The sequence below is a fragment of the Gopherus flavomarginatus genome, chromosome 13, assembly GCF_025201925.1.
Source record: "Gopherus flavomarginatus isolate rGopFla2 chromosome 13, rGopFla2.mat.asm, whole genome shotgun sequence".
NCBI classification, from domain to species: domain Eukaryota; kingdom Metazoa; phylum Chordata; order Testudines; family Testudinidae; genus Gopherus; species Gopherus flavomarginatus.
Genome location: NC_066629.1, coordinates 12,132,106 through 12,155,777, shown reverse-complemented (window position 1 = coordinate 12,155,777; position 23,672 = coordinate 12,132,106). Strand labels below are relative to the sequence as shown.

The window sequence follows — 23,672 nt, the reverse complement described above, 5'->3', positions numbered from 1 at the left end:
AAGAGACTGTCTGTATCACAGGTGTAGGTGCTTCTATGTGAAGGGAGGCTCATGGGGGCGGAGCTTATGGCAAGAAAGGTCAGAAATTTAATCCCCTTCCGAAAGGATTGTTGAAACAAAGAGCGCGCTGTGTCCCTTCCTGGTGAAGAAGGGATGTTTCGCTCACTTTACCCACAGCGGCAGGCGCTTGTAGCCCTGATAGCAAACAGTGAAAGTGTCCAGCTGCGTATGTTCCTCACACCGCTGGGTTTCTTTTAAGAGAGATGCTCTCTAAACCATGCAGGGGTTGTTTTCCACAAATCCTATTGCCAGCTTGGCATAAGAAGAGACGGCATTTGCAGGGCCCATGTCGCCTTTCCGTCACTGCGGCAGAACCCAGAGCTGCACCCACGTTGCTGACGCAGCCCGTTTGACGCGACACGTATTGGTGTAAGCCTCGGGGCAGCCTCGGAACACTGCACAGGGGACCACAGGCTCCGCGGAGGGTTTAATAACCCTCACCAGAGCTTTGGAAAGAAGCTGCCCGGTGGCAGCTATTGTCTGCTGCTGGAAACAGGCTGCAGCAGCAAGTGCCAGCCCGGCAAACATCCATTCACACAGAATAAACCTTCCAGCAAATGGCTGCACCCAGGGTGCTCCTCAGCTTCCCATCTGCTCCAGTACAGAGCACAATGGGAAAAGGCAACATCCCCAGTCAGTAACCAGAGCCCGCTGCCAAGGCAAGACCCTCCCTGCCAGCATCAAGGGAGACTGAACCAGGGCCCTTCACTCTACAGTCTGAAATGACCCCACGCTACAAGAAGGATGTGGAAAACTTGAAAAGAGCCCAGTGGAGGACAACAAAAATGATTAGGGGGCTGGAGCACATGACTTATGAGGAGAGGCTGAGGGAACTGGGATTGTTTAGTCTGCAGAAGGGAAGAATGAGGGGGGATTTGATAGCTGCTTTTAACTACCTGAAAGAGGGTTCCAAAGAGGATGGATCTAGACTGTTCTCAGTGGTAGCAGATGACAGAACAAAGAGTAATGGTCCTAAGTTGCAGTGGGAGAGGTTTAGGTGGGATATTAGGAAAAACTTTTTCACTGGGAGGGTGGTGAAGCACTGGAATGGGTTACCTAGGGAGTTGGTGGAATCTCCTTCGTTAGAGATTTTTAAGGCCGAACTTGACAAAGCCCTGGCTGGGATGATTTAGTTGGGAATTGGTCCTGCTTTGAGCAGGGGGTTGGACTAGATGACCTCCTGTGGTCCCTTCCAACCCTGACATTCGATGATTCTATGATCAGGAGCAAGGGGGACAATGTGAATTAGGAGAAGTGACAATGACTAATAGAACTCCACTAACCAAGAGGTCCAGCCTGCATAAATTCCCAGGCAGGGGAAGAGTAATGTCCGCTGTGTTATGCTGTGTGCTTGGCAGAAATCTGACTAGTTCAAATGCTAAATTCACTCATCTGACATCTCTTCCCCCCTGAAAGTCCCACTCGGTGTTGGGAGAATCTCTATCATTGCAGCGTCTGCTAAGATCAGAGACCCATCATGCTAGGTGTGGGATATGTACATATTCATCGTAGAGCTTACAATCTACATAGAATCATAGAATATCAGAATTGGAAGAGACCTCAGAAGGTCATCTAGTCCAACCGCCTGCTCAAAGCAGGACCAATCCCCACCTAAATCATCCCAGCCAGGGCTTTGTCAAGCCTGACCTTAAAAACCCCTAAGGAAGGAGATTCCACCACCTCCCTAAGTAACCCATTCCAGTGCTTCATAGGCAGGGGAAAGGAAGGGTGGGAAGCTGAGGCCAGAGACATTCAATGACCTGCCCACAGCCACTCAGGGAGTCGGTGACAGAGCTGGGAATTCAACCCAGATCTCCCTCCTCCGCAATGCCACCCTTCCCCTCTGTTATACAGTCACTACCCTTCTGAACCAGGGTCCCTGTAACGAACACATGTGACTTCCAGCAAGGCAGAAAGAGAAGGGAGGATCAAATCAAAGAAGAGAGTTTGAAAGATTCCATCTGCTACTAAGTTAGGACTCCCTGACCTTTTCTCCAACCCTCTGCAGCTCTGGATGTGGCACTGCGTGAAGTTCTCATGCAAATCCCCTGACTCCATGTGCTCAGAACAGTTACTTCCTGGGCTGCCGTTTTCCATGCTCGGGCTCTGCCCAAATGGGGATTTTTTAGCTTAAGAATTCAATCCTGCGAGGTCCAGCCATTTCAGAGGGGGTGGGGGGGAAGTCAGACTGAACACAGCGTTCTCCCCAAGCGGTGGGGATGTTAAACTGCAGAGCCGCCAGATACACATTCCCCCAGGTGACTGGCCCAGCTGGGTAGGAATGGAGCTGGGTGCACACACAATAGAACACACCCGTTAGTTTAATGCTACAATGTTACCCCCAATGCCTGGCACACGTGTGCAGCTGTTTGATAGCACAGAATGCCTGGTCCATGGACCTGCTCCAAACTGGCCACAAGCCAGGCAAATGCCACAGGGAAGCCAGTGCCTGCTGATAATGATCCTCCTCCCCCTTCTCCCACATTGCCCCAGCCGCTCAGACCCCTTGGTGAGAGCATTAGGGTTTCCTGCCTGCAGCCCGTCAGTGCCACGATCCTGGTGCACTCAGGATGGGGATTCCTACCCTGGGCGGGTGCGAAGAAGACCTGGGTGTTGGGGGCGGTGCGCTGCCAGGTGTACTTGGGGCTGGGTTTGCTGAAGGATGACTTGCAGCTCATGGTGACGTTGCCCCCAAGGTAGGGTTTCCCATGGATCTGGCACATCGGGGGGGATGGAGGAACTGGAGAGAGCAGGAGGAGAAAACAGGTTAGTGCCTTTTGAATGTGGACATCATTATAGGGCCTAGCTCCAGCTGTAACTTGCAAAAAGAAACAGCGCCATCTATTGACCATAGGCAGCACCGAACAAATCCATACTTGAAATCCAGAGCAGTCAGGTAAGCTTGAAACCTGCATCCTCACTTTCTAGCCCTGGCTCTGCTGCCAAGGCTGTAGAGAAACCCCTCATCAGCGGTTATTGTGAACAACTCAGGAAAGCACTCCAGCTCCAGATGAATCTGCAATGCAATGGTTCGTTTCCCTAAAGCACCAATGCAACCACACAGCACAGCATCTGCAGTATCCCGTGTTCCAATGGTAGGCTTACTGCACCGAAACCAACTTCTTATCTGGTCAGGTTAGAGGTGTCTTGCTGTGCTAGGCTGAAGAGCAGCAGCAGCCAGATCCTGAGAGCTGTCCGCAGACAACAACAAGGGATGGAGTTGTGCTGAGGTTCCATTTAAATGTTTATTTCTGAACTTTCAAGACTTCCCATACATTCAGTGTTACTACGATTCAAGATTTATGCCAGGCCCTACTGCCACAACGCAACAAGTCACTCAGTTAACTAGAATGAGAGACATGCTGTTTGGAAAGTCTCAGTTACAACATCAGAACACAGGCATTGCCAGACTGGATCAGACCCAAGGTCCATCAAGCCCAGTATCCTGTCTGACAGTGGCAGAGGATGATGCAAGAACCTCACAGCTTGATGATGTGCTGTGATCTGCCCCTACCTTAGGCCTCATCCGGATCACTAGCAATGCGAGACCAGCCCAAGCCCTGAGGCAGGAGGTTTAATGCCCTCCCCAAAAAACTTCTTGGCATTAACTTCTAGGTGTTCATATAAATGGCCAATCCGTCTTTGATTCTTGTTCAATTCTTGGTGTCAATGCCACACTGTGGCAGCAAGTTCCAACAGCTAATTATTCACTGAGCGAAAATGTATTTGCTTTCATCAGTTTTGAATTTGCCACCTTTAAATTAGTTATTGTCCCTTTATTTGTGTAGGAGAACAGAAGCTCTCAATGTACCTTCTCTAGACTATTCATTATTCAATAGACTTTCCGTATCCCTCCCTTATTCATCTCCCTTCTAAAATAATCCCAAAATTCAGTTTCTCTTTAAAGTGTCTGTCCAGTCCTGTCCCATTCTCTGAACCACCTCCAGCTTTGCAATATCCTGCACACAAAGCACCCAGCTGCTCTACTGATTGCTTTAATGACATTATAATATCTTCCAAATTCTTTTCCATCTCTTTCCTTACATCTCCCAACATCTTGTTTGTTTTTTGATTGCAGCTGTGCATTGAGCAGAGGCTCCACTGAGCTCTCTGCTGAGATGCTCGGGTCCCTTTCCTGAGTTGATGCAGGTAATTGAGAACCCTGTAAGGTGTACGAATAGCTTACATTTCTCCATCAAATTTAAATTTCATTGCATTTCATGTGACCCCTTCCCCTAAGCTTGGTTTGGTCTCTGAGATGTCTCGCAATCCTTTATGGTCCTGAACAACCCAAATAACTGTGTTATCCTCAAATTTTGCTGCCTTACTGCTCCCCACACCTTCACTTTCTGGATCACCAGTAATCAACCTGGGACCTAGCATATCACCTTGAGGCATTCGCTGTTTGCCTTTGGTCATGAGGTTTTATGTTAGTGCATTGGGCTATGGGATGTGATCATGACAAGAGACCCTATCCAATTCTCCTTTTTACACTGCACTCATCACCGTGGTAACTGACTGTCTCTGTGGTCCGGACCACAACCCTCAGTTTCTGGACAATTGAACTCAAGTCTGTTACAGGAACAGTTTTTATCTTTCACTCTCTCCCTCCTGCCCTCCCACAGCAGCCAGCTGATGCCCACTGCAAATGGTGCTGTCACAAACTGCCCAGCATGGAGCTGCACATCCCATTCGGGCCCACCCTGGTGCCTTGCATCAGCTCTCATGGCCCCAAAAGGGCACATCCGGGGCTGGGAGGGAGAGCGCGAGGACCCAGAACTTACCCAGAACAGTCAGGTTGATGAGTCCAATATTTTTCCCGTTGATGGTATCTTCATCCAGAATGTTGACCGTGCACATGTATTCGCCAGAATCCATTTCCTGGGTGTTGTTAATGGCAATGGAAATGTTGAAGAAAGGCATGGGGTACACAAAGCCAGTCCGGTTCTTCAGGTACGTCTCCTGCACTTTCACTGTCCCATCCATGTACGTCAGTATCTGAAAAGAGACAGAAGAGAATACAATGCATCTGGAAGTCCTGCAGCTCTCAGGGGACAAATGAGTGGCGCAAGGGAGTTGCTTTGGCTTCAAGAGGCACATCTCCAGATTGCATCATAACCACTAATAGCCTGGGCCAGTGGGCATCAATCCTCACGATCAATCCTTCTGTGGATTAGGGCTTGGGAAGCCCGCAATGAAAGACAAGAGGAGCAAAGGAGAGCAACAAGCATGACCCATGGAGGAGAGGGTAAGGAATGGCAGAGAGACTAAGGGAGCTGGGAAAGAGGAGACGCTGGGACGAGGCTGATGAGGACACCGAATACTTTCCATGAGCGTGTAGTGACACAATTTTCACATGAGAGAAGGTGGGCACAGGAGGAGCATTTTGCACATGCTGGCCTCTGGAGAGCTGGAACGTGAGGAAGCCAGCGAAAGGACTCCCTGGGAGAGGAAAGCTAGCAGGAGACACAGCAGCGGTGGGGCTGAGGCAGACGCACAGAGGTGATGGTAGAAAGTGGAGTAAATTTAAGAGCCACGACAACTATGGCACAGCAATGGCACAGACTCCCCGAAGGTAGTGCCAGCGGCCAAGCCACCATCACTGCAGAGCCCCGAGCAGGTCTGGCTGGTGAGCAGCATGGCAAAGTGCAGGATGGAGCAGGAGCTATGCCTCTAACAAAAGTCAAGCAAGGCCTGAGCTTAGATGAGGGCAGAAGGAAAACGGGAGTAGAGAGGAGCCGGGGGAAAAAGCAGTTTCTGCTGGACTTCAGAGGACTCGGACCCGTGACGGACGGGATCTGGAGACCCCAGAGCTACCAACACCACTCATGGGACTGAGCCATTTCAACCAAACCATCCCGCTGGATGAGCGAGACCTCTCCTCTCTCAGTGCATGGGAAGGAGTCACGATCCATGCTCGGCAGTTCATCGGCTCCTGGAGCCTGTTTCCCACCTGACGTGGTAACAGTATGGCACCTCACAGAGATGATGCTGGGTTGCTGTGTAGGTGGCAGGACTGTCACAGGGACGGGGGAGTAGGCACTGAGACTAGATGGGCTCTTGAATCTAAACAAAAGCGGAATAGCTGCCTAGACATTGGCACCATAATGTCACAGCTGTTCCTCCAACAGTCCCAAGGTGAGGCTGCTGCTCTGGACCAATGTGTGACTCACCTGTGCAGGTATCGTTGGGTCATCACGGATTTAACCAGCCAGAACACCAAATATTTGACTATTGTTGTCCACAGGTCAACCTACACTACAATGTGTGGCAAGTTCTGTTCTCGGGACTGGTGACTTAGCCATGAAACGCACTGTGGGGTTGGTGCCGAACCAAGATTTCATAAAAAAACCACCAATCAAACTTTGGAAGCATCCATATATTTCTTGGCTTAGGGGGCCTTCCTAGCTCCTGGTTCATAGAGAGCCAGTGCTGCTTTATCATTGTCATAACCGCTGTTCTCATGATTTTTAAGTTAAACATAGCAGTTCTGACACCATCCCTCCCCCTTTTTATGGGAGAAACCTAAGTGAGGATAGGGGTCAAACTGGAATAAAAAGTGGTAAAACTCTGCCAAGCTCCACCCACATTATTCAATATCAGCCCCGCTGAGTCACTGCTGATGACTGAGTCCTCACAGATAAGCTTCCAAGTTAGTGATGATCTGTGACCCTTCCTCTCCTTTCCCACAAAAGAAATGAAATAGTTAACCATGGTGACCATTAAATCTGCATCACTGGGCACTAAATTAACCCAGCACTGGGACTGAGGTGACAATTCTCACCTCTACAAGTGATTGCCCTAGGTTCTCTGCAGACTCGGGTAGACATCTCTGCATCAGTCACACTGGCATCACATCAGAGGCAAATAGCATCCCCCGTCTCAGTCACGCTTTCTTTACTTATTACACACAAGACATATGTTAAAAGAACATTACAGTTGCAAAGTCAAGAGCCCAGGAGTTAGGAAATGCCAGAACGAAAGCTGCCCGTGCACAATGGAGCAAACCTTCAAATTCTGAACACTCACCAGGAATCCACAGATTACAAAATTCAGAGACGTCTGTGGGACAAAACCTGGTGACATACGTCACAGCAGATCTCTGGCTGCCAGCAACTGTGCCCAAGCAGAGACAAACATATTGCCTCTGCTCTAGGACTGGCGGCTCTGGGAGTGAGGGAAGTTGACTCTAGAAGGTGAACCCTTGGACAACACTAGGAACCCTCAGCGAGCCATTAATGCTGCAATGGAATCAGTGGGCCGGCCCTCCCTTGGTGCAAGCCAGCGTTGTGACATGGACCGCAGGGGAGCGACGTCTATTTACACAAGCAGAGAATGTGGTGTAGAGCATCTTGTTTGGAGAGATGCCCCCAGCAGGGAGCAAAGGGTGGGCAGGGAGGAGCAGCCTGGCCTGAGGGGAGGAGAACATAGAGCAGCAGCAGGAGACAGGAGGGTGGCCTGCATGCAGCACTGGGGAGGAGGACAGCCTCAGAGCCTAGTGCCTGGGGCAGCTTTCAGCCAGGCTAGGTACCCATGACAACTAGGGAGCAGGGGAGAGGAGCACTTTGAAAGGGGAGCGGCAGAACAGGTCTTGTACAGCAGTGGTTCTCAAAGCCGGTCCGCCGCTTGTTCAGGGAAAGCCCCTGGCAGGCTGGGCCAGTTTCTTTACCTGCCGCCTCCACATGTTTAGCTGATCGTGGCTCCCACTGGCTGCGGTTCGCCACTCCAGGCCAGCGGGGGCTGCAGGAAGCAGCACGGGCCGAGGGATGTGCTGACCGCCCTTCCAGCTGCCCCCATTGGCCTAGAGCAGCGAACTGTGGCCAGTGGGAGCCGTGATCATCCGAACCTGCGGACGCTGCAGATAAACAAACCGGCCGGGCCTTGAGAACCACCGTTGTGCAGCACAGGGAGGAAGCCGCACTTAGCTGCGGTCCCTTTTCTGGGCTCTCCCGGCCCCTTAGTGCATGCACTAGCCTGGCCCAGCTCCAGCTGTCCCCGTGCAGAACCCTTCCTCCAGGCTCCTCTCACTGCTCACAGGCCTGGTGAGGCTGCAATGGGTCCCTCCCATCCCTCTCTGGCCCCAGGACTCTCTGCCCTCCGGCTCCTCCTGGCGATGTAATACACTATTGTCCATGTCAGCGATCTGGTTAGCTTGTTGTACACTGCTCCCCGCGGAGATACCCCCAACAGATGCTCCTTTGTGCTCGGAGTCAAAACAAGCAGATGGAAATTAAAGCTAGTCAGGTAGCAAACTGGCTCTGTTGAAACTGGGCGGTGCAACGCCAGGAGTTGGAAGCACGTGAAAAATGCCACACACCCCATCCTCACACACACTTTCCTCCGCGTTTGGAAAGCCCTGGTCACACTGATGTGTTGCAATGCCCGGGACAAGGCATTTCGTCTCACTGAACAGGCTTCTCCTCCACAATGATTTATCCCCAGGGTATAGGGGAGGCCCAAATATTGTAGATGCACCCAGGACATCTTTTGGGTGGCAGGAGCCCTCTTTTCTAGGACCGGGCGAAGAAAAGTACAAGAGTTTCATCAGAAACATGCGTGAACCTGGGTCACATTTACCTGGGAGGAGGCAGAGTGGTTCCGTGAGCAAATCTCACCATGCTGGCATGGAATTTTGAAAAAAAGTTTCTGAATGGGAGGAGCTGGTGCCTCCAGAATCCACATTGTCTAGTTATGGAATTAAGCCCAGGACAGGAAGCTGGAGGACCCCAAGTTTTATCCCCACCTCTGCTGCCAACTAGCCTTCTACAGAACTTGACAAATTTCCTTGCGTCCCACAGCCCCAGTGATGTACACAGCCATCTCCATTTTACAGAAAGGGTCCCAGACTCAGGGGTGCTGGAATAATTTGTACAGTGGGGGTGCTGAAAGCCACTGAACCACACTGTAAACCATGTATATGATGGAAACCACTTCAAGCCAGGGGGTGTGGCAACTCCCCCTGCACCCTTAGTTCCAGCACCTTCGCCCAGACTGAATGACCAGTCTAAGATGAGTAGAGTTGGTGTAGCTGTGTCAGTCCCAGGATATTAGAGAGACGAGGTAGGTGAAGTAACATCTTTCCTCGGAACAACTTCTGTTGGGGAGAGAGACAAGCTTTTGAGCGCCACAGAACTCTGCTTCAGATCGGGGAGCGTCACAGTTAAATACCAGGTGGAACAGATTTATTTAGCTGTGAGTACCTGTCCCAGCCCTGAAGAACTGCTCCGTGTGGCTCAAAAGCTCATCTCTCTCCCCAACAGAAGTCGGTCCAATAAAAGATATTCCCTCCCCTACCTTGTCAGTCTAAGTTGACGCAGAGGCTAGAGGAGAAGCTAGCCCCATGTCTAAGCTCCTAGGCCACTTTCCAGGCAAATGTCTAGCTTCCAGGCAGGGCTTCGCGACCTGTGCCACAGCAGCCATCGAGGGAGCCCACACTGGACGCACTCATTCACTATCACACTTATCCCGCAATGAGGTGCGGGTGACCATCACTGACAGAGCAGCTCCCAGCTCCCCCTCTCAACCTAACAGCAGCATGGAAGAGCCAAGGGAGAGGAGCTGGTAGCTGAGGTGCAGCCAGCAGCTGACACTCTCACCCTGTGGTCATCAGTGAAGCATTTCCTCTCGCTGTGAGACTTCTCGCCAAGTCCCCAGAGTACCCCTATCAGGCACAGTTGGAGCCCTGGGCTCCCTTGCGAGGTGTCCACCTCCCTGCCCCCCATGCCTTTTACCTGCAAACGATTGGCTCCAGGTCTCTCAAGGACCCATGAGACATAGGGATTCTTCTGAGAGATGCTCGTGTACCAGATCGGCAACACCACCCTCTGCCCTTGGATCGTAGAGATAGAGGCTTGTCCCACGTTGACTTCCAGCAGCGCCGAAGACAGACCTGCAGAGAGAGAGAGAAATTCAGTCCTATGGGTGCATCCTGACTCCCAGGAACCAGCCCTACTACAGACAAAGGGCAGCATCCAAAACTGAGCATCAAACCCCGGAGCCCGTCAGCACACACTGAGATCCCAGGATCTTACAGTGCACCAGGTGCAAGAGAAAAGGACACTCCACAGCTGACAATGCCGAACCTCAGAACAACGTGAAACAGATACTGTAAACGATACCTCGCACTGCAACAGCACGTGTAATCGGAGGCTCTCAAAGCACAGTACCAACCCTAGGAAGGCGTCACTGGGGTGCCATGCTTAAAGGTGGCATTGAGTTTCTGCAGTATGAATCCTTTGTCAGGCTTGAAAACAAGGGTGGCATGTAGGGTCATGTGCCCCCCCAGATTTGCTGCTTGGCGTATACGTGGACTGAGCATGCTCAGTAACACTGCTGAAGCCATCTGCCCTCCCTCCCGCACTATCGGCAGGCACAGGTCGTCTCCAACCCTCCCAGCACTTCCTCTCAGGATAATGATTTCGTTGCCTGGAAAGTTACAAGCAAATCTGTGCAGTAGTCTAGGAGCTGCACCTGAAATTTCAGAGATGGAGCCCAACATCATTTTGCACCTCATTAATTTACAAACAGATTTTGTTTTTAAACACATGAAACTGTAGGCAGGTGACTCCTCTTAACAATAAACCCCAAAATATAGTTTATGCACGGACCAGTTTTATAAAAACCACCAGAAACAAGGAAGCCATGAGCATCGGTCATTATCTATCCTGTGTACGCCCATCAATGCAGTAGTTGAGTGCCTCACAGTCATCAGTGTATTTATCTTCCAATCGCCCCTGTGAGGCGGAGCAGTGCTGCTATTCTCATTGCACAGATGGCAAACTGAAGAATTAAGACGTGAAGGATAGGTTTACATTGTTCACTTTTATAATGTGCAAACAGAATGAAGTCCAAATCAGTGATATATAAATGTTTGCTGCTTTAAAACAAGCAATTTCACAAAGCTGAAAAGAAATCCATTGAGGGAAAAATGTAATCAGAGAAACATAAATGATAATTGGGACTTGTTTAAGAACACTTTACTAGAAGCCCAAAAAGCCACAATCGAGGAAGGAGGCCATATTAGTTTAAAAACTGAGCTGGTTGAGATGGGGAAGTGAAGGCAGCTATAAAAATAAAATATAAAAGAAACAGAAGCAAGGAGAAGTCAATAGTAATTAATATAAATCAGAAGCTAGAAATTGTAGAAAATTGATTAGGGAAGCAAAGGACACAAGGAGAAATCTATGGTCAGCAGAGTTATGGATGATCCAAAGGATTTTAAGTATATTAGGAACAAAAAGAATCCTGCCAACAATATTTGTCCATTACTAGATGGAAATGGCAAAATTATCAATAATAATTCAGAGAAGACAGAATTGGTCAAATATTTTTGTTCTGTATTTCGGGAAAAACACAGATGCTGTAGTTATCTCATATGAAGATAACACCCTTTCCATTCCACTGGAATATCTGGAGGAAGTTAAACAGAAGATAGTAAAGTTAGACATTTTAAAATCAGCAAGTTCAGATAACTTGCATGCAAGAGTTTTCAAAGAGCTGGCTCAGGAACTGATTGGACTATGAATGTTGATTTTCAATAAGTCTTAGAGCACTGTGCAAGTTCCAGACAACTGAAAGAAGGCTAATGTACCATTATTTAATAAGGGTAAACAGGATGTCACAGGTAATTATAACCTATCAATTCGACATCGATCCCCAGCAAGATAATGGAACATCTGACATGGGACTTGATCAATAAAGACTTAAAGGAGAGTAATATAATTAAAGCAAATCGACATGGGTTTATGAAAAATAGATCCTGTCAGATTAACTTGATCTCTTTTTTTTGGATGAGATTACAAATTTGGCTGATAAAGGTAACAATGCTGAGGTAATATACTTAGATTTCGGCAAGGTGTTTGACTTGATACTGCACGACATTTTGATTAAAAAGCTAGAATGATATAAAAATTAACACGGCACACATTAAATGGGTTAAAAACTACCTAACTGACAGACCTCAAAATGGAACTGTAAACAGGGAATCATCATAAAGCAGGTGTATTTCTAGTGGGGTCCGACAGGGGGTGCAAGTTGTTGACCCTAAGCTGTTTAAAATTTATCAGTGACCTGGAAGAAAAAGTATTAATTGATCAAGTTGGCAGATGACCTAAAAATTGGCAGACTGGTACAAACTGAAGAGGACAGGTCACTGATACAGAGCAATCTGGATCTCTTAGAGAGCCAGGCACAAGCAAACAATACGTGTTTTAATACAGCTAAATGTATATGTTAAGGAACAAAGGCTGTGGGCCATACTTACAGGATGGGGGACCCTAGCTCAGGAAGCAGTGACTGACAATGATTTTGGGGTGTTGGTGGATAATCAGCTGAACATGAGCTCCCAGAGCGAAGCTATGACCAAAGACCTAATGTGATCCTGGGACGCATGAATAGGGGAATCTCCAGTAGGAGCAGAGAGATTAATTTTACCTCTGAATTTGGCAATGGCACAACTGCTGCTGGAATCCTGTGTCCAGTCCTGGTGTCCACAGCTCAAGGAGGATGGTGATAAGTTAGAGAGGGTTCACAGAAGAGCCACGAGAATGATAAAGCATTAGAAAATCTGCCTTAGAGTGATAAAATAAACAGATTGAGCTCTTTGAGTGTAAGAAAGAGAAGGTGAAGGTGTGACTTGATCACAGTCTATAGGTACCTGCCTGGGGAACAAATATTTAATAATCTGCTCTTCAGTCTAGCAGGGAAAGGTCTAACGTGATCCGATGGCTGGAAGTTGAAGCTGGACAAATCTAGACAGGAAATAAGGCAGGTCTTTTTGACGGTGAGAGTCATTAACCATGGGAACAACTCACCAAGAGTTGTGGTGGATTCTCCGTCACTGAAAATGTTTAAATCCAGACTGGCTGTTTTTCTAAAAGCTCTTCTCTAGGAAATATTGTGGGCTAGGTCTCCGGTAGGTACTATACGGGGGTCAGACAAGATGGTCACAATGGTCCCGTCTGGCCTTGGCATCTATCCCCACTGCAGTTGGGAGCTTGTCTCCCGTGCGGGTAGAGGCGCACACACTTCCTCTGCTTGAGTGAGCCTGCTAAAAATAGCAGTGTGGTCGGGACGGCATGGGCTAGCTGCCCGAGTAGAATCACGCCCAACCCCAGGGGTACATACTCAGGAGGCCAGCCTCAGCCGTTGCCCATGCCACTCGAGCCCCAGCTCGAGCAGAGCTGGCACGTGTACACCCACTCGAGCTGGGAATTCCAGCTCCCAGCTGCAGCATAGGGAGTCTGTGGCTCAACAGGGAACTAAACCCCTGTCTCCAGAGTCCCAGGCTGGTGCTCTAACCATTGGACTATCCTGCCTCTAATCAGATGTTTTTATTCTGATCATAAAAGCTCATGAATAAAAATGCCTTAAAAGATGCTTTCTGTGAACTCTGGGTGATGCCAAAGCTCCTGTCAAAGGGCTTCTATGTTAGCTGTTCCAAACAGGCACTTCTGCACTCTGTCCCCAACTTCAAAGCACAAGGTCCCACAGCAAGGTGGGAGTGTTGCAGGACCCTGAGCTCTGCAGCAGCTGGGTCCCTGCTCCCATGGTATTCAAAAGCAATGCAGGCAGGGAGCTTCCCCTGTAGCGTCCCTTCGTAATCCAGCAGGGTCGCCCCTTCTGCACATCCTAGGATAGCTGCAAAGATGTATGTGAGGCTGCCTGGTGCAGTTACAGGCAGAATTTCAAGGGTGGAGCTGGCACAGGGAGTGGGTGGGGCAGGGAGCAAGGTGATGTTTTTGTACCAGCTCAGCTGGAGCAACAGCAGAACAAGTGGATGCCTAAACTGTTTCAACTACCTGACCTTTAAAGTATCATTATTGGGCTTCAGAGTGAATAGCCCTTTTGAGATGAACAGGGGAATTCATCTCCCTTTACAGCATTGACTGTCCCAACCTGCATGGGATTTGGTGGGAGAGCAAAGTCTGCAGAAGGGAAGAATTTGGAGGAGGCACTAGGAAGTCAGTCTGTGTGCACATGGCCTGAACGCCAGCAGCAGACCCCTCTAAATAGTTCTCTTAGTAAAGAGCCAGTTTAGTTTTACAAGCTGGAGACCTCTCGTGTTACAACTTAGCATGTAACAGTGACAATGCTAGATAACGTCAAATTCAGGTTCCCTTCACAACCACAAGGGCTGGAAACTCTGGTTATCTTTAAATGAAAGCTTAGCTTCTCCGGAATCTGAACGAGTCTTGGGGGCTGCATTGTTGCCCGTGCTGAGGGTACAAAAGTCACGAGTATGGCCCCTCCAAAATCAAGAGATTGGTTTAAAAAACACATGAGATTTTGCCTTCTATTTTCCGAGTCTTTAGGGGGCGCTTGTGTCACGTTTCGAGCTTTTCTCTACAACTGCGAGACCAACTTATTTTTAATTGAAAGTGGAGATTCTCACCTAATCTCCTGACTCCAGAAGCTGAAGTTTTAAGAAAAAATAACAGCAGTGAGACCAGAGAGTTGACAACACTGGAGCCGGCTAAACACCTTCCTAGATTTGGGAGGGGTTTGGCATCCCTGATCTGCAGCATTTGTATTCTTTTATCACAGCTGAGAAGGGGAAACTCCGAAGAGACAGTGAAAGTGAAACGGTTTATAGGACAGTTTGTGTTCTTCGGATGAGGGCTGTGCAGAGACACTGGGAAGGTTTCTGCTTGTACTCTCACTGCATGAAGGCACTGGCTGCTACAGCTCTTCTGGCTTCTTAATGGTTTAATTGTAGTGGCGCTCACAGAAACAATTCAAACTGAAACTAACGGTTCCTGATAGTGATGAACCTGATTCTAACTGTTCCGATTTGTATACAGAAGCTGCAGGGGGATGCATCAGCTGAGATCTGACTGGCCGAGATTATCCTGCATCTTTCTGACATTCCAATACCACGGAACAGGCCAAAGAGAGAGGCGACTTGCCCACGAGGGAAGAGGAATTATCATATAGCCCTTGGACTTTGCCCAATGCCATTTCCGTTGACTAAATTCCATAAATAACCTGACTGCAATGTTTGTTAGCATCACAAATACAATCCATTAGCGGGAGGCTTTGTATATAAGGGCTAGTGACCAGAAACAAGTTGTCCAATGAATTTTAATGCACCAGCTGCCTTAGGATTTATTTAGAAATGTTGATCACGTGTGTTTACATTTGTGCCAGTAACGATGAAGCTGGACGAGCGGATTCTTGTGGCTGTGTCTCTGCAATCAGCCAGGGCTCTTCTCTCCACAACATACATGCAGGCAGGGCTGCCAGCTAGATGCAATAGATTTTCGCGCTATAGGCTCTTCAGGGCAGGGGGATGGCATTTTGGACAGCATTAAGTACAGCACTGGGGCTCAAGGGAAAATAGTCACCCTGTTTGTGACTGATAATTGGTGTTTTACAGACAGTCCTACCCACTTCTGGCTGCCTTCTGCTGCATGCCAATTGCACTGCAGGGGCAGAGAATGCCGATTCCTTTTCTGCCCTTCCCTCCTGGCACCCGGCAAGGTGGTTTGCGTCATGTCACCTGCTGCAGTTGGATGTGTGTAAACATTGGAATTTAGAGGGGCCATAAAAATTCCGTGTGATGAAACGAAAAAGATTGAGACAGTTTAATTTAGAGATTGAGAGAACATGAGAGAGAGAATTATTTTTCATGTAACAGCTGATAGAAGACTGGCATCCTTATTTATCCTCCAATATAATGCAAGAGCAAGAGAACAGCCACTGAAAATAAAAGGCAACATTTAAAACTGATCAAAAAGACTTTTAACATGGTGTATAATTAGCCGGTGGAACTCCCTGACCACAGAACATCAGAAAGGCTGCTCGTATTCAGAATCATATCTAAGAACATCCATAGTTATAGCTGACAGGATAAAAGCGACATGGGGCATAAAGCCTCATAGTTCAAGGCACAACCCACCACCAGTGGCCTGGGGTCAGAAGAAACATCCCACCAGGGAGCTCATGCACTTGCTTCTGAAGCAGCTAGTCCTGGCCACTGACAGACAGGATTATGGGCTAGATCAGTGCTTCTCAAGCTATCTGATGTGGGGGACCAGCAAATTTTTTTTCCCTATGTGCCAAGGACCGGTGACATATTATCCGATTGGATGCTCTTATGAGGAAACTCGCCACGGACCGGCAGCCGATGGCTCGCGGACCGGCACTGGTCTGCGGACCACCACTTTGAGAAGCACTGGGCTAGATAGACCCTGGAATGAAGCCTCCAGGTATCTTTGGAAGCCACATTTCACAGGCTGTTTGAACCTGAATGGGGCTAACTGAGCAGACTGGTTAGCTGGCCAGCATGCAATGGGCCAAATGGCATTGACAGTTTGCAAATAGTGCTCTCATCTAGCTCCATGAGTGAGGCTTCAGGGATTGAGCCCTCTCTAATCCCCTTGTGCTGCTGCCTCAGCATTTGTTGCTTTTCTAAGAGAAATATTCATACCCAAAGTCAGCAGGTCTCATTAGTTACTGGTCAGTGCAAGGCCCTGATTCTGCAGGTTAATTTGACACGCACTTAAGAACCCTGCAGAACTGGGGCCTCAAACACATATGGGTTACACATCAAACAATGCATGTAGCTGGAACACTGGTACAGACCAGAGGTGCACAGATCTGGAACTGCCACGTTCAATGCTCAATCCCCTTCCAATTTAACCAATGGCTGAACCATTCCACCCTGACAAAATTAGCAAAACCAAATTTGCTTCCAGACTGGATCTGATCATCGCAACAAGAGCGGGTGGCAATGCAAGAGCGAAGATGGCTCCTCCCTCTCCGGGTTCCCGCACCCCAGAACAGCACAAGGTGTCTTTGCTACGTGTTTGCGCTCCTCAGGAGTGCCAAAGGATGTGCCATCTGCCTTCAGAAGGAAGGGATTTCCGGGCGCTCGAGGTCGAGCATTTGGTAAGAGGATGCAAGACAATGGGAATAAGACGTTTCCCTGCACTCAGGAACAGCTCTGATATCAGGCCCAGCCATTTCCACAGGACCCCGCCAAAAAACAAAGCCCTGGAAATGCTCACGACAACAACAGGAAGCTGCACTTATGACCTGTTTGATAAAGCATCTAGATTTGTTTAAGTCTCGTTCCCGTCTACTGGCATCCCACAGGCTCCTCCAGCTGGTTGTTCCTGCCTTATCAACGGGCGGAAGAGGCCAGGATAAGAGTGCTAAGAGTCCTAGGCAGCTGGTTCAAACCCCCTCAGTTCTTCTGCTCACGCTCCTGCTACTCATGGCTGGGGACTCAGTGGGGTGACCTCTGAAATGAGTATAAGGCTATTCACACCGGGGGACCAAAGGTTTGATGACAGCACTCCATCAAAGGGGACTATCAGAAGAGCCAGCTCCAGGAGGACCATTCATATGACTGTCTGCCTTAGCATGCAACTAATGGCCTCTTTCCTTGGAGGGCGGGACTAGGTGACATTGGGCAGCATGTGAGAAGATTACCCAGCCAATGTTGGCTTCGTTCTGGGCTGTAGAGGAGGGCTTGGGTCTGGGAGCAGCACACATGCATGAGGACTCTGCATCACAGAACATACAATGCTCTTCACAAGGGAAACCCGGAGTAAGACCCACCCCCTGAACTGGCAGAACGGAGCAGCTCAGTGCCCAGCTCAGGCAGATTTCCCTCCTCCAGACAGTGGCCAGCCAGAGAGACAAGCTGGAGAACAGGCAGAGCAACATTGCATTAAGGCAATCAGAATATTAAACACCTCCTGCAGAAGAGTTCTTAACGGGGAAGGGGGGCACAGTTCCCAGGGAGGGGGATGACAGGGTCTAAACGTGGCCCTCAATATGGTGACAGGAGTGGGCAAAAATATCCCTGAATTTTTGGTTTGCAAAGTTGTAGCTGTGTCAATCCAGGGATATTACAGACAAGGCGGGCGAGGTAACATCTTTTATTGGCGCAACTTCTGTTGGTGCAAGACACACACTTTCGAGCTACACCGAGCTCGCCTTCAGACCTCCAGAAGAGTTGTGTGTGAATCAAAAGTGTCTCTCTCTCTCTCTCTCATAGAATATCAGGGTTGGAAGGGACCTCAGGAGGTTATTTAGTCCAACCCCCTGCTCAAAGCAGGACCAACCCCAACTAAATCATCCCAGCCAGGGCTTTGTCAAGCCTGACCTTAAAAATCTCTAAGGAAGGAGATTCCACCAACAGAAGTTGCTCCAATAAACGATATTACCTCACCCACCTTCTCCCGCACCAATTTTCTGGCTGTCACAAGAGCTACCTAAGTGTGTGAAAAATTGGTTGAGTGGCAGAAGGTAGTCTAGAAATAAATATTCCTTGAGCCCTTAGCTCTGAGCCCCAGCTTGAGAGCCCTCTCGAGCCAGTTTTCACTTATTAGTTGTCCATATGCCTAGACATGCCCGAATCCAGGCAGCAGGGCCCACTCTCCCTTGGTAGCATATTAGCGTCTCTACCACATGCCTATAAACCTGGGAGACTGTAGATGGCACGTCAAGGCACAGACACCTTCTCAAACCGCGGGAAATAAGTTCTTCCAAAGGTTCTTCCTGCCTAAGGCTCCCAAACTTGCCCCGGTCCCAGCACCGAGTTCTATGGGACCAGTCTAGCAACACTATAACAGGACTGGGTGAAATCTCTCCACTCGCTCACTGCCATTTGTCAGGTGTTAAATTTTACTTCAGTGTTTCAGGCCATAGCCCAGCAAGACCCCTTGTTTGGATGGAGGCTTCCAAACGGTCTGTGCTGATAACAGGGATCCAGCAGGGGGCCCGACTTCACTTGCAGGGTTTCCAACATGGGGACAAGTCATAAATAGGTATTTTGTAGTTTTAATCCTCCTGATTCTGTCCTCCCAGGTGCTGCCTGTCAAGAACAGCGGCAATTAGTAACCTTCTAAAATTAGCTTAATCTGATCTGCAGTGCAAGTGCTAGAGATCTCCCTGGTGCAAGGCTCAATCTCTCTCTCTCTCTCATTAGATCTCATGGTCTGGAATAGAAACATAGTTGGTCTGTGATCTTTGTCACGCCTATGCCGAGGATGTGAATTGTGCCCTCCAGGGCCAATTTCTCAGCATTTAAGACTTTCCATCTCATTGGATTGTTATTTTCTAGTCTCACGTATGACTACGTAGCACCAAGCGGCCCCAGCTGAGCTCAGGGTCCATAAGAGACTGTGTCTCTGCCCCTCAGAGCTGACAGTCCAAGGGTGGGGGAGAAAGGATTGTGCAGCTGAGGCACATTGAAGATTAAGTGGCTTGTCAAGGTCACGTAGGCAGAGCAGGGAATTGAATGGGGGTCTCCTCAATCCCAGTCTGGCCGTAACCTGCCTTCCTCTCTGGAGCTTATTAAAATTCATCCAGTTTCCCCTTGTTAGTCTCTCTCCAGTTGGGGTTATTTATGGGAGGACTCCATTTCTGAGACCCCTTGCTCCCCATTTTAATGCTGCAAACAGACAGCTGGTTTCCATGGAGAAAGCCCAAAGCAACAGGCTGCTTATCTCTGCAATGGTGTCAAGTATCAGAGGGTAGCCGTGTTAGTCTGGATCTGTAAAAGCAGCAAAGAATCCTGTGGCACCTTATAGACTAACAGAGGTTTTGGAGCATGAGCTTTCGTGGGTGAATACCCACTTCCTCAGATGCATGTAATGGAAATATCCAGGGGCAGGTATATATATGTGTGCTAGCAAGCAAGCTAGAGATAACGAGGTCAGTTCAATCAGGGAGGATGAGGCCCTGTTCTAGCAGTTGAGGTGTGAAAACCAAGAGAGGAGAAACTGGTTCTGTAATTGGCAAGCCATTCACAGTCTTTGTTCAATCCTGAGCTGATGGTGTCAAACAAAAACCTGTAGGAGAGCACTTCAACCTCCCTGGCCACACTATAGCAGACCTTAAGGTGGCCATCCTGCAGCAAAAAAACTTCAGGACCAGACTTCAAAGAGAAACTGCTGAGCTTCAGTTCATCTGCAAATTTGACACCATCAGCTCAGGATTGAACAAAGACTGTGAATGGCTTGCCAATTACAGAACCAGTTTCTCCTCTCTTGGTTTTCACACCTCAACTGCTAGAACAGGGCCTCATCCTCCCTGATTGAACTGACCTCGTTATCTCTAGCTTGCTTGCTAGCACACATATATATACCTGCCCCTGGATATTTCCATTACATGCATCTGAGGAAGTGGGTATTCACCCACGAAAGCTCATGCTCCAAAACCTCTGTTAGTCTATAAGGTGCCACAGGATTCTTTGCTGCTATCTCTGCAATGTGAACACAGGCCATGCTCGCCAGATTAGGCACGGGTGATGACACAACCAATAAGCAAAGCATTGGAGAATATTAACGGGCTAGAAGTGCATCCCGGAGTCACATTCACAACTTAAAGGCATCCCAGGGAGAACGCTGTCCCCCCGTCACTGCGGAGAACTACTTTAATTGCTGGGAGTTACAGCCCAGAGATTATTTTCCAACACTGCAGAAGGAGGATCAGCTGGAAAGTAATCTACTAGAGAGGTCAGTAGTGCACTGTTGGAAGGGGAGAGGCAGAGAGCTACTGCTGGAGATATACTTGCCTCTGCTTCCTCTAGCATCTCACTGAGGCTGGGTCACTCAGTCACATCTAAAACGTCTCTGGGACGCGCTGCCAGATCCAAACAGGCCCTCCCTGAGACTCATCTCTAGCTGAGCATACCAGGAACCCCTTGTTAGAGTTCAATCTCCTCACTGCCCTTCTGCCCGCTTCCAAACAAGAGTTAAAACAGGCCGATCCGGTCAGATCCGCCGTGACAGCGAGCAGCTGGCTTTCTAGCAGCAGCCCCCGTGCTCTCTCTGCACTAGGCCTGGGGTTTCCATTCCCATTTACATAAAGGGCTCTAATAAGGGCATTGATTACCTGCCACCACTATGGATCAGTTATGTGACTGCTCCAGCAGGTCAGGCCACGGCACTAAGCCATAAATTAATAGCTCCATTATTTCATACATCCCAGAGTGCTCTAGGAACAGGGCATTGACTCTCCCATGGGCTGTGGCATCTGCACATTAGCACGTGCTCCCAGCTCCTAACTCATTATCTGCTCAGACCCAACCCTCTGCCCTCGGGTGTCAGGTGGCCCCTTTAAACACATCAACCCCCAATGCCTGCAAGGCACTGTCTGCAGAATTCCCTTCCAAGGCCCATTCACCAAAGCAAGAGGTCAGGGACCTGCCTATGAACACAAACGCTGCAGGGCAAGGCCATCTCACTGTTCGTACAGGTCTCCAGGTGCTACTACAGTTCAACTAACAGCCAGTCCAAGCTCCTCACAGCTCCAAATCCTAGATCCTAGCCCTCAGGCCTTGTCTGCACAGGAATGTGGTTGGGTATACGGCTAAAGGGGTGAATTTAAACCCGTGTTAGTTATCTTAGTCTAACCCCAAGGTGGCACTAGGACCTAGGCTATGCTACAAAGGTAGGTCAATGCAAGGCACCTTATGTTGACCTAGCTGTGGCATGTGTCTACACTGCAATCTGTCTCCCACCACTGTAGATGTCCCGCTATGCCAACATGGTAGCACCCCACTCGAGCGGCACAGAGACATGAGTGGTGTACTTAGGTCGACACAGTGAATGTGTAGACACTGTGTAGTTATGTCAACCCTACTTGTCCTCCAGCAGCTGTCCCACAATGCCCCACACTGATCACTCTGGTCACCATTGTGAACGCCACTGCCCAGGGGTTCATGGAGACTAGAAGCACCCTGCCCCTTGAAAGCCCCATGATGTTTTTAAATGCTTTTTCCTGATTGCCTGGCTTGGTGAGCACCTAGCAGCTCTCCATTGTTGCTTGCAACTGCTCAGCTGACCCTGCCACGCGCTCCATACACACTTCAGGAGATATCGGCTCTCCTGAGCCTGTGGTGAGAGGAGGCTGTGTGGGCACAGATACAGACCAGCTGTAGGAACATCGACATCTATGAGAAGATCACTCAGGGGATGCAGTTGAAGGGGTGGAAGTGGGGCTGGCAGCAAAGCCATGTGAAAGCCAAGGACCTGCAGCAGGTGTACCAGAAGCCCAGGGAGGCCAACAAGCGATCTGGGGTTGAGCCGCAGACTTGCTGCTTTTACAAAGAACTGCACGCCATCCTCAGCAGAGACCCCACCCCCACCCCAAAAAGCACTGTGGATCCCCCCCAAGGAGCCTGAGTCACAGGCCCCCAGCCATGAAAAGTGAGGAGGAAGAGGTGGAGGTGATGATGGATGAGGAAGGAGGAATATGGTGGATGACCAGGGGATCCAGCTGTGCAGCGAGTCAGAACCTGTTACATCTGCTACATCTGTCCATCTTACTTCTTCAGTGCAGCTCTCAGTCTGGTGTCGCTATGCTGGGGGGCTGGGGAGAGCTCCACACGTAGGTCCAGAGACGTGGTCTTGCGCATCTGACAGTTCGGTAGCCACTGCTCATCATCCCCAACCTGCATGATGATGCGATCCCACCAGTCAGTGCTCGTTTCTCCAGCCCAGAACAAGCACTCCACCACCTGCAGCTGCCCTATGACAGCCACCAACAACTTGAGTTGGTTCTCGCTATGTCCCACAGCGATCTGTCTCCAAGGAAGTGTCTTGCTCCCCACTGATCTGGTTCTTCTCATAGCTCTGCAAATGCTCCAAGATCATGCGCCCTGTGTTTGCAACGCTCATAACAACAGTGCAGAGCTGCGCAAGCTCCATGCTTCTGTCAGAGATGGCAGACAGCAATGGGGGGCATGTGAGTTTGTGGAGTTTTGATAAAAAAAAGGTGCAAGAACGATTAATGCAGATGACATTACGGGATGGAAACAGTTGCAAACTGTCAAGTTGGTCCCATGCTCCCAGTCACCCCAGCGTGTCCTGTTTCAGCCCCATCATGCATTGCCAACACGTCCCAAAAGACAGCATGCTGGACAATGTTGAGTTGCACACTGGGATTCCTACCTGTGGTGCACTGTACTTCGCATCAATACAAGCATGACTGGTGAGTTCACACACCACCGACACAAGAAGCTAAGTATGCACGCGCACAAGCGATGTATTAATGCGGCGGCTGTATGCCCACGTAACTTGAGTTGACGTAAATTTGTAGCGTAGACGTGGCCTAGGATTCTGGTGGGAGAGGGCCTTCTGTGGTCTAGTGTCCGTTGCTTGAGAAGAGGTTTAAGCTAAATGGGGAAAAACCGCTCTCCTAATGGACTGGGGGTTGAGTCAGCCTGGGATCACTAGACCAGTCCAGCTGGTCAGGCTCTCCCATATAGACAAGTTCTCAGTCACATCCAGGGCCCTAGGGGTGAACAGAGTGAAATTTCCCCCTGTGCAGTGGGCCACTTTCAGTCCTAGGCATCCCTCAAGTCCCTCTTACAAGGCCTGGGGCAGGCCCTCTGCACCGGTGCAGTTTCACCCAGAACCAATACCTAGGCACGTGGTGTCTAGCAATTTCATCGCAGTCTCTTGTTCTAAGTGCAGCTACCAGGTTTGCACTGTCTGGGCATAACCGTTAGTCTTCATAAAACCTCTGGGGCTTAGAGTAATTCCAAGCATATTTTATGATACATGGCTAGAGAAATGGTAGCAATAGATCTAGCTCATCATAAAGTCTAAGAAACCTAAACTGGATGTGCATGCACCACCCTCCATATCTCA

At 49.3% G+C, this 23,672-nt stretch overlaps 1 protein-coding gene and 1 long non-coding RNA gene across 5 annotated transcripts in view; both read right to left on the bottom strand.

Moving 5' to 3' along the window:
* Window positions 1-23,672, bottom strand: part of LOC127033702 (uncharacterized) — a 332,515-nt gene that overhangs the window by 8,405 nt on the left and 300,438 nt on the right. The gene's annotated exons all lie outside the window — the stretch shown is intronic.
* The window catches only part of ESAM (endothelial cell adhesion molecule), an 89,336-nt gene that overhangs the window by 6,634 nt on the left and 59,030 nt on the right, over window positions 1-23,672 (bottom strand). For all 4 annotated transcript variants that reach the window (XM_050921677.1, XM_050921680.1, XM_050921678.1 and 1 more), the window contains exons 2-4: window positions 9,792-9,949; window positions 4,845-5,058; window positions 2,645-2,800 (exon numbers count right to left, since the gene is read on the bottom strand). In XM_050921677.1, coding sequence (XP_050777634.1) covers window positions 2,645-2,800; window positions 4,845-5,058; window positions 9,792-9,949 — 528 coding nt within the window. The remainder of the gene's footprint in view (window positions 1-2,644; window positions 2,801-4,844; window positions 5,059-9,791; window positions 9,950-23,672) is intronic.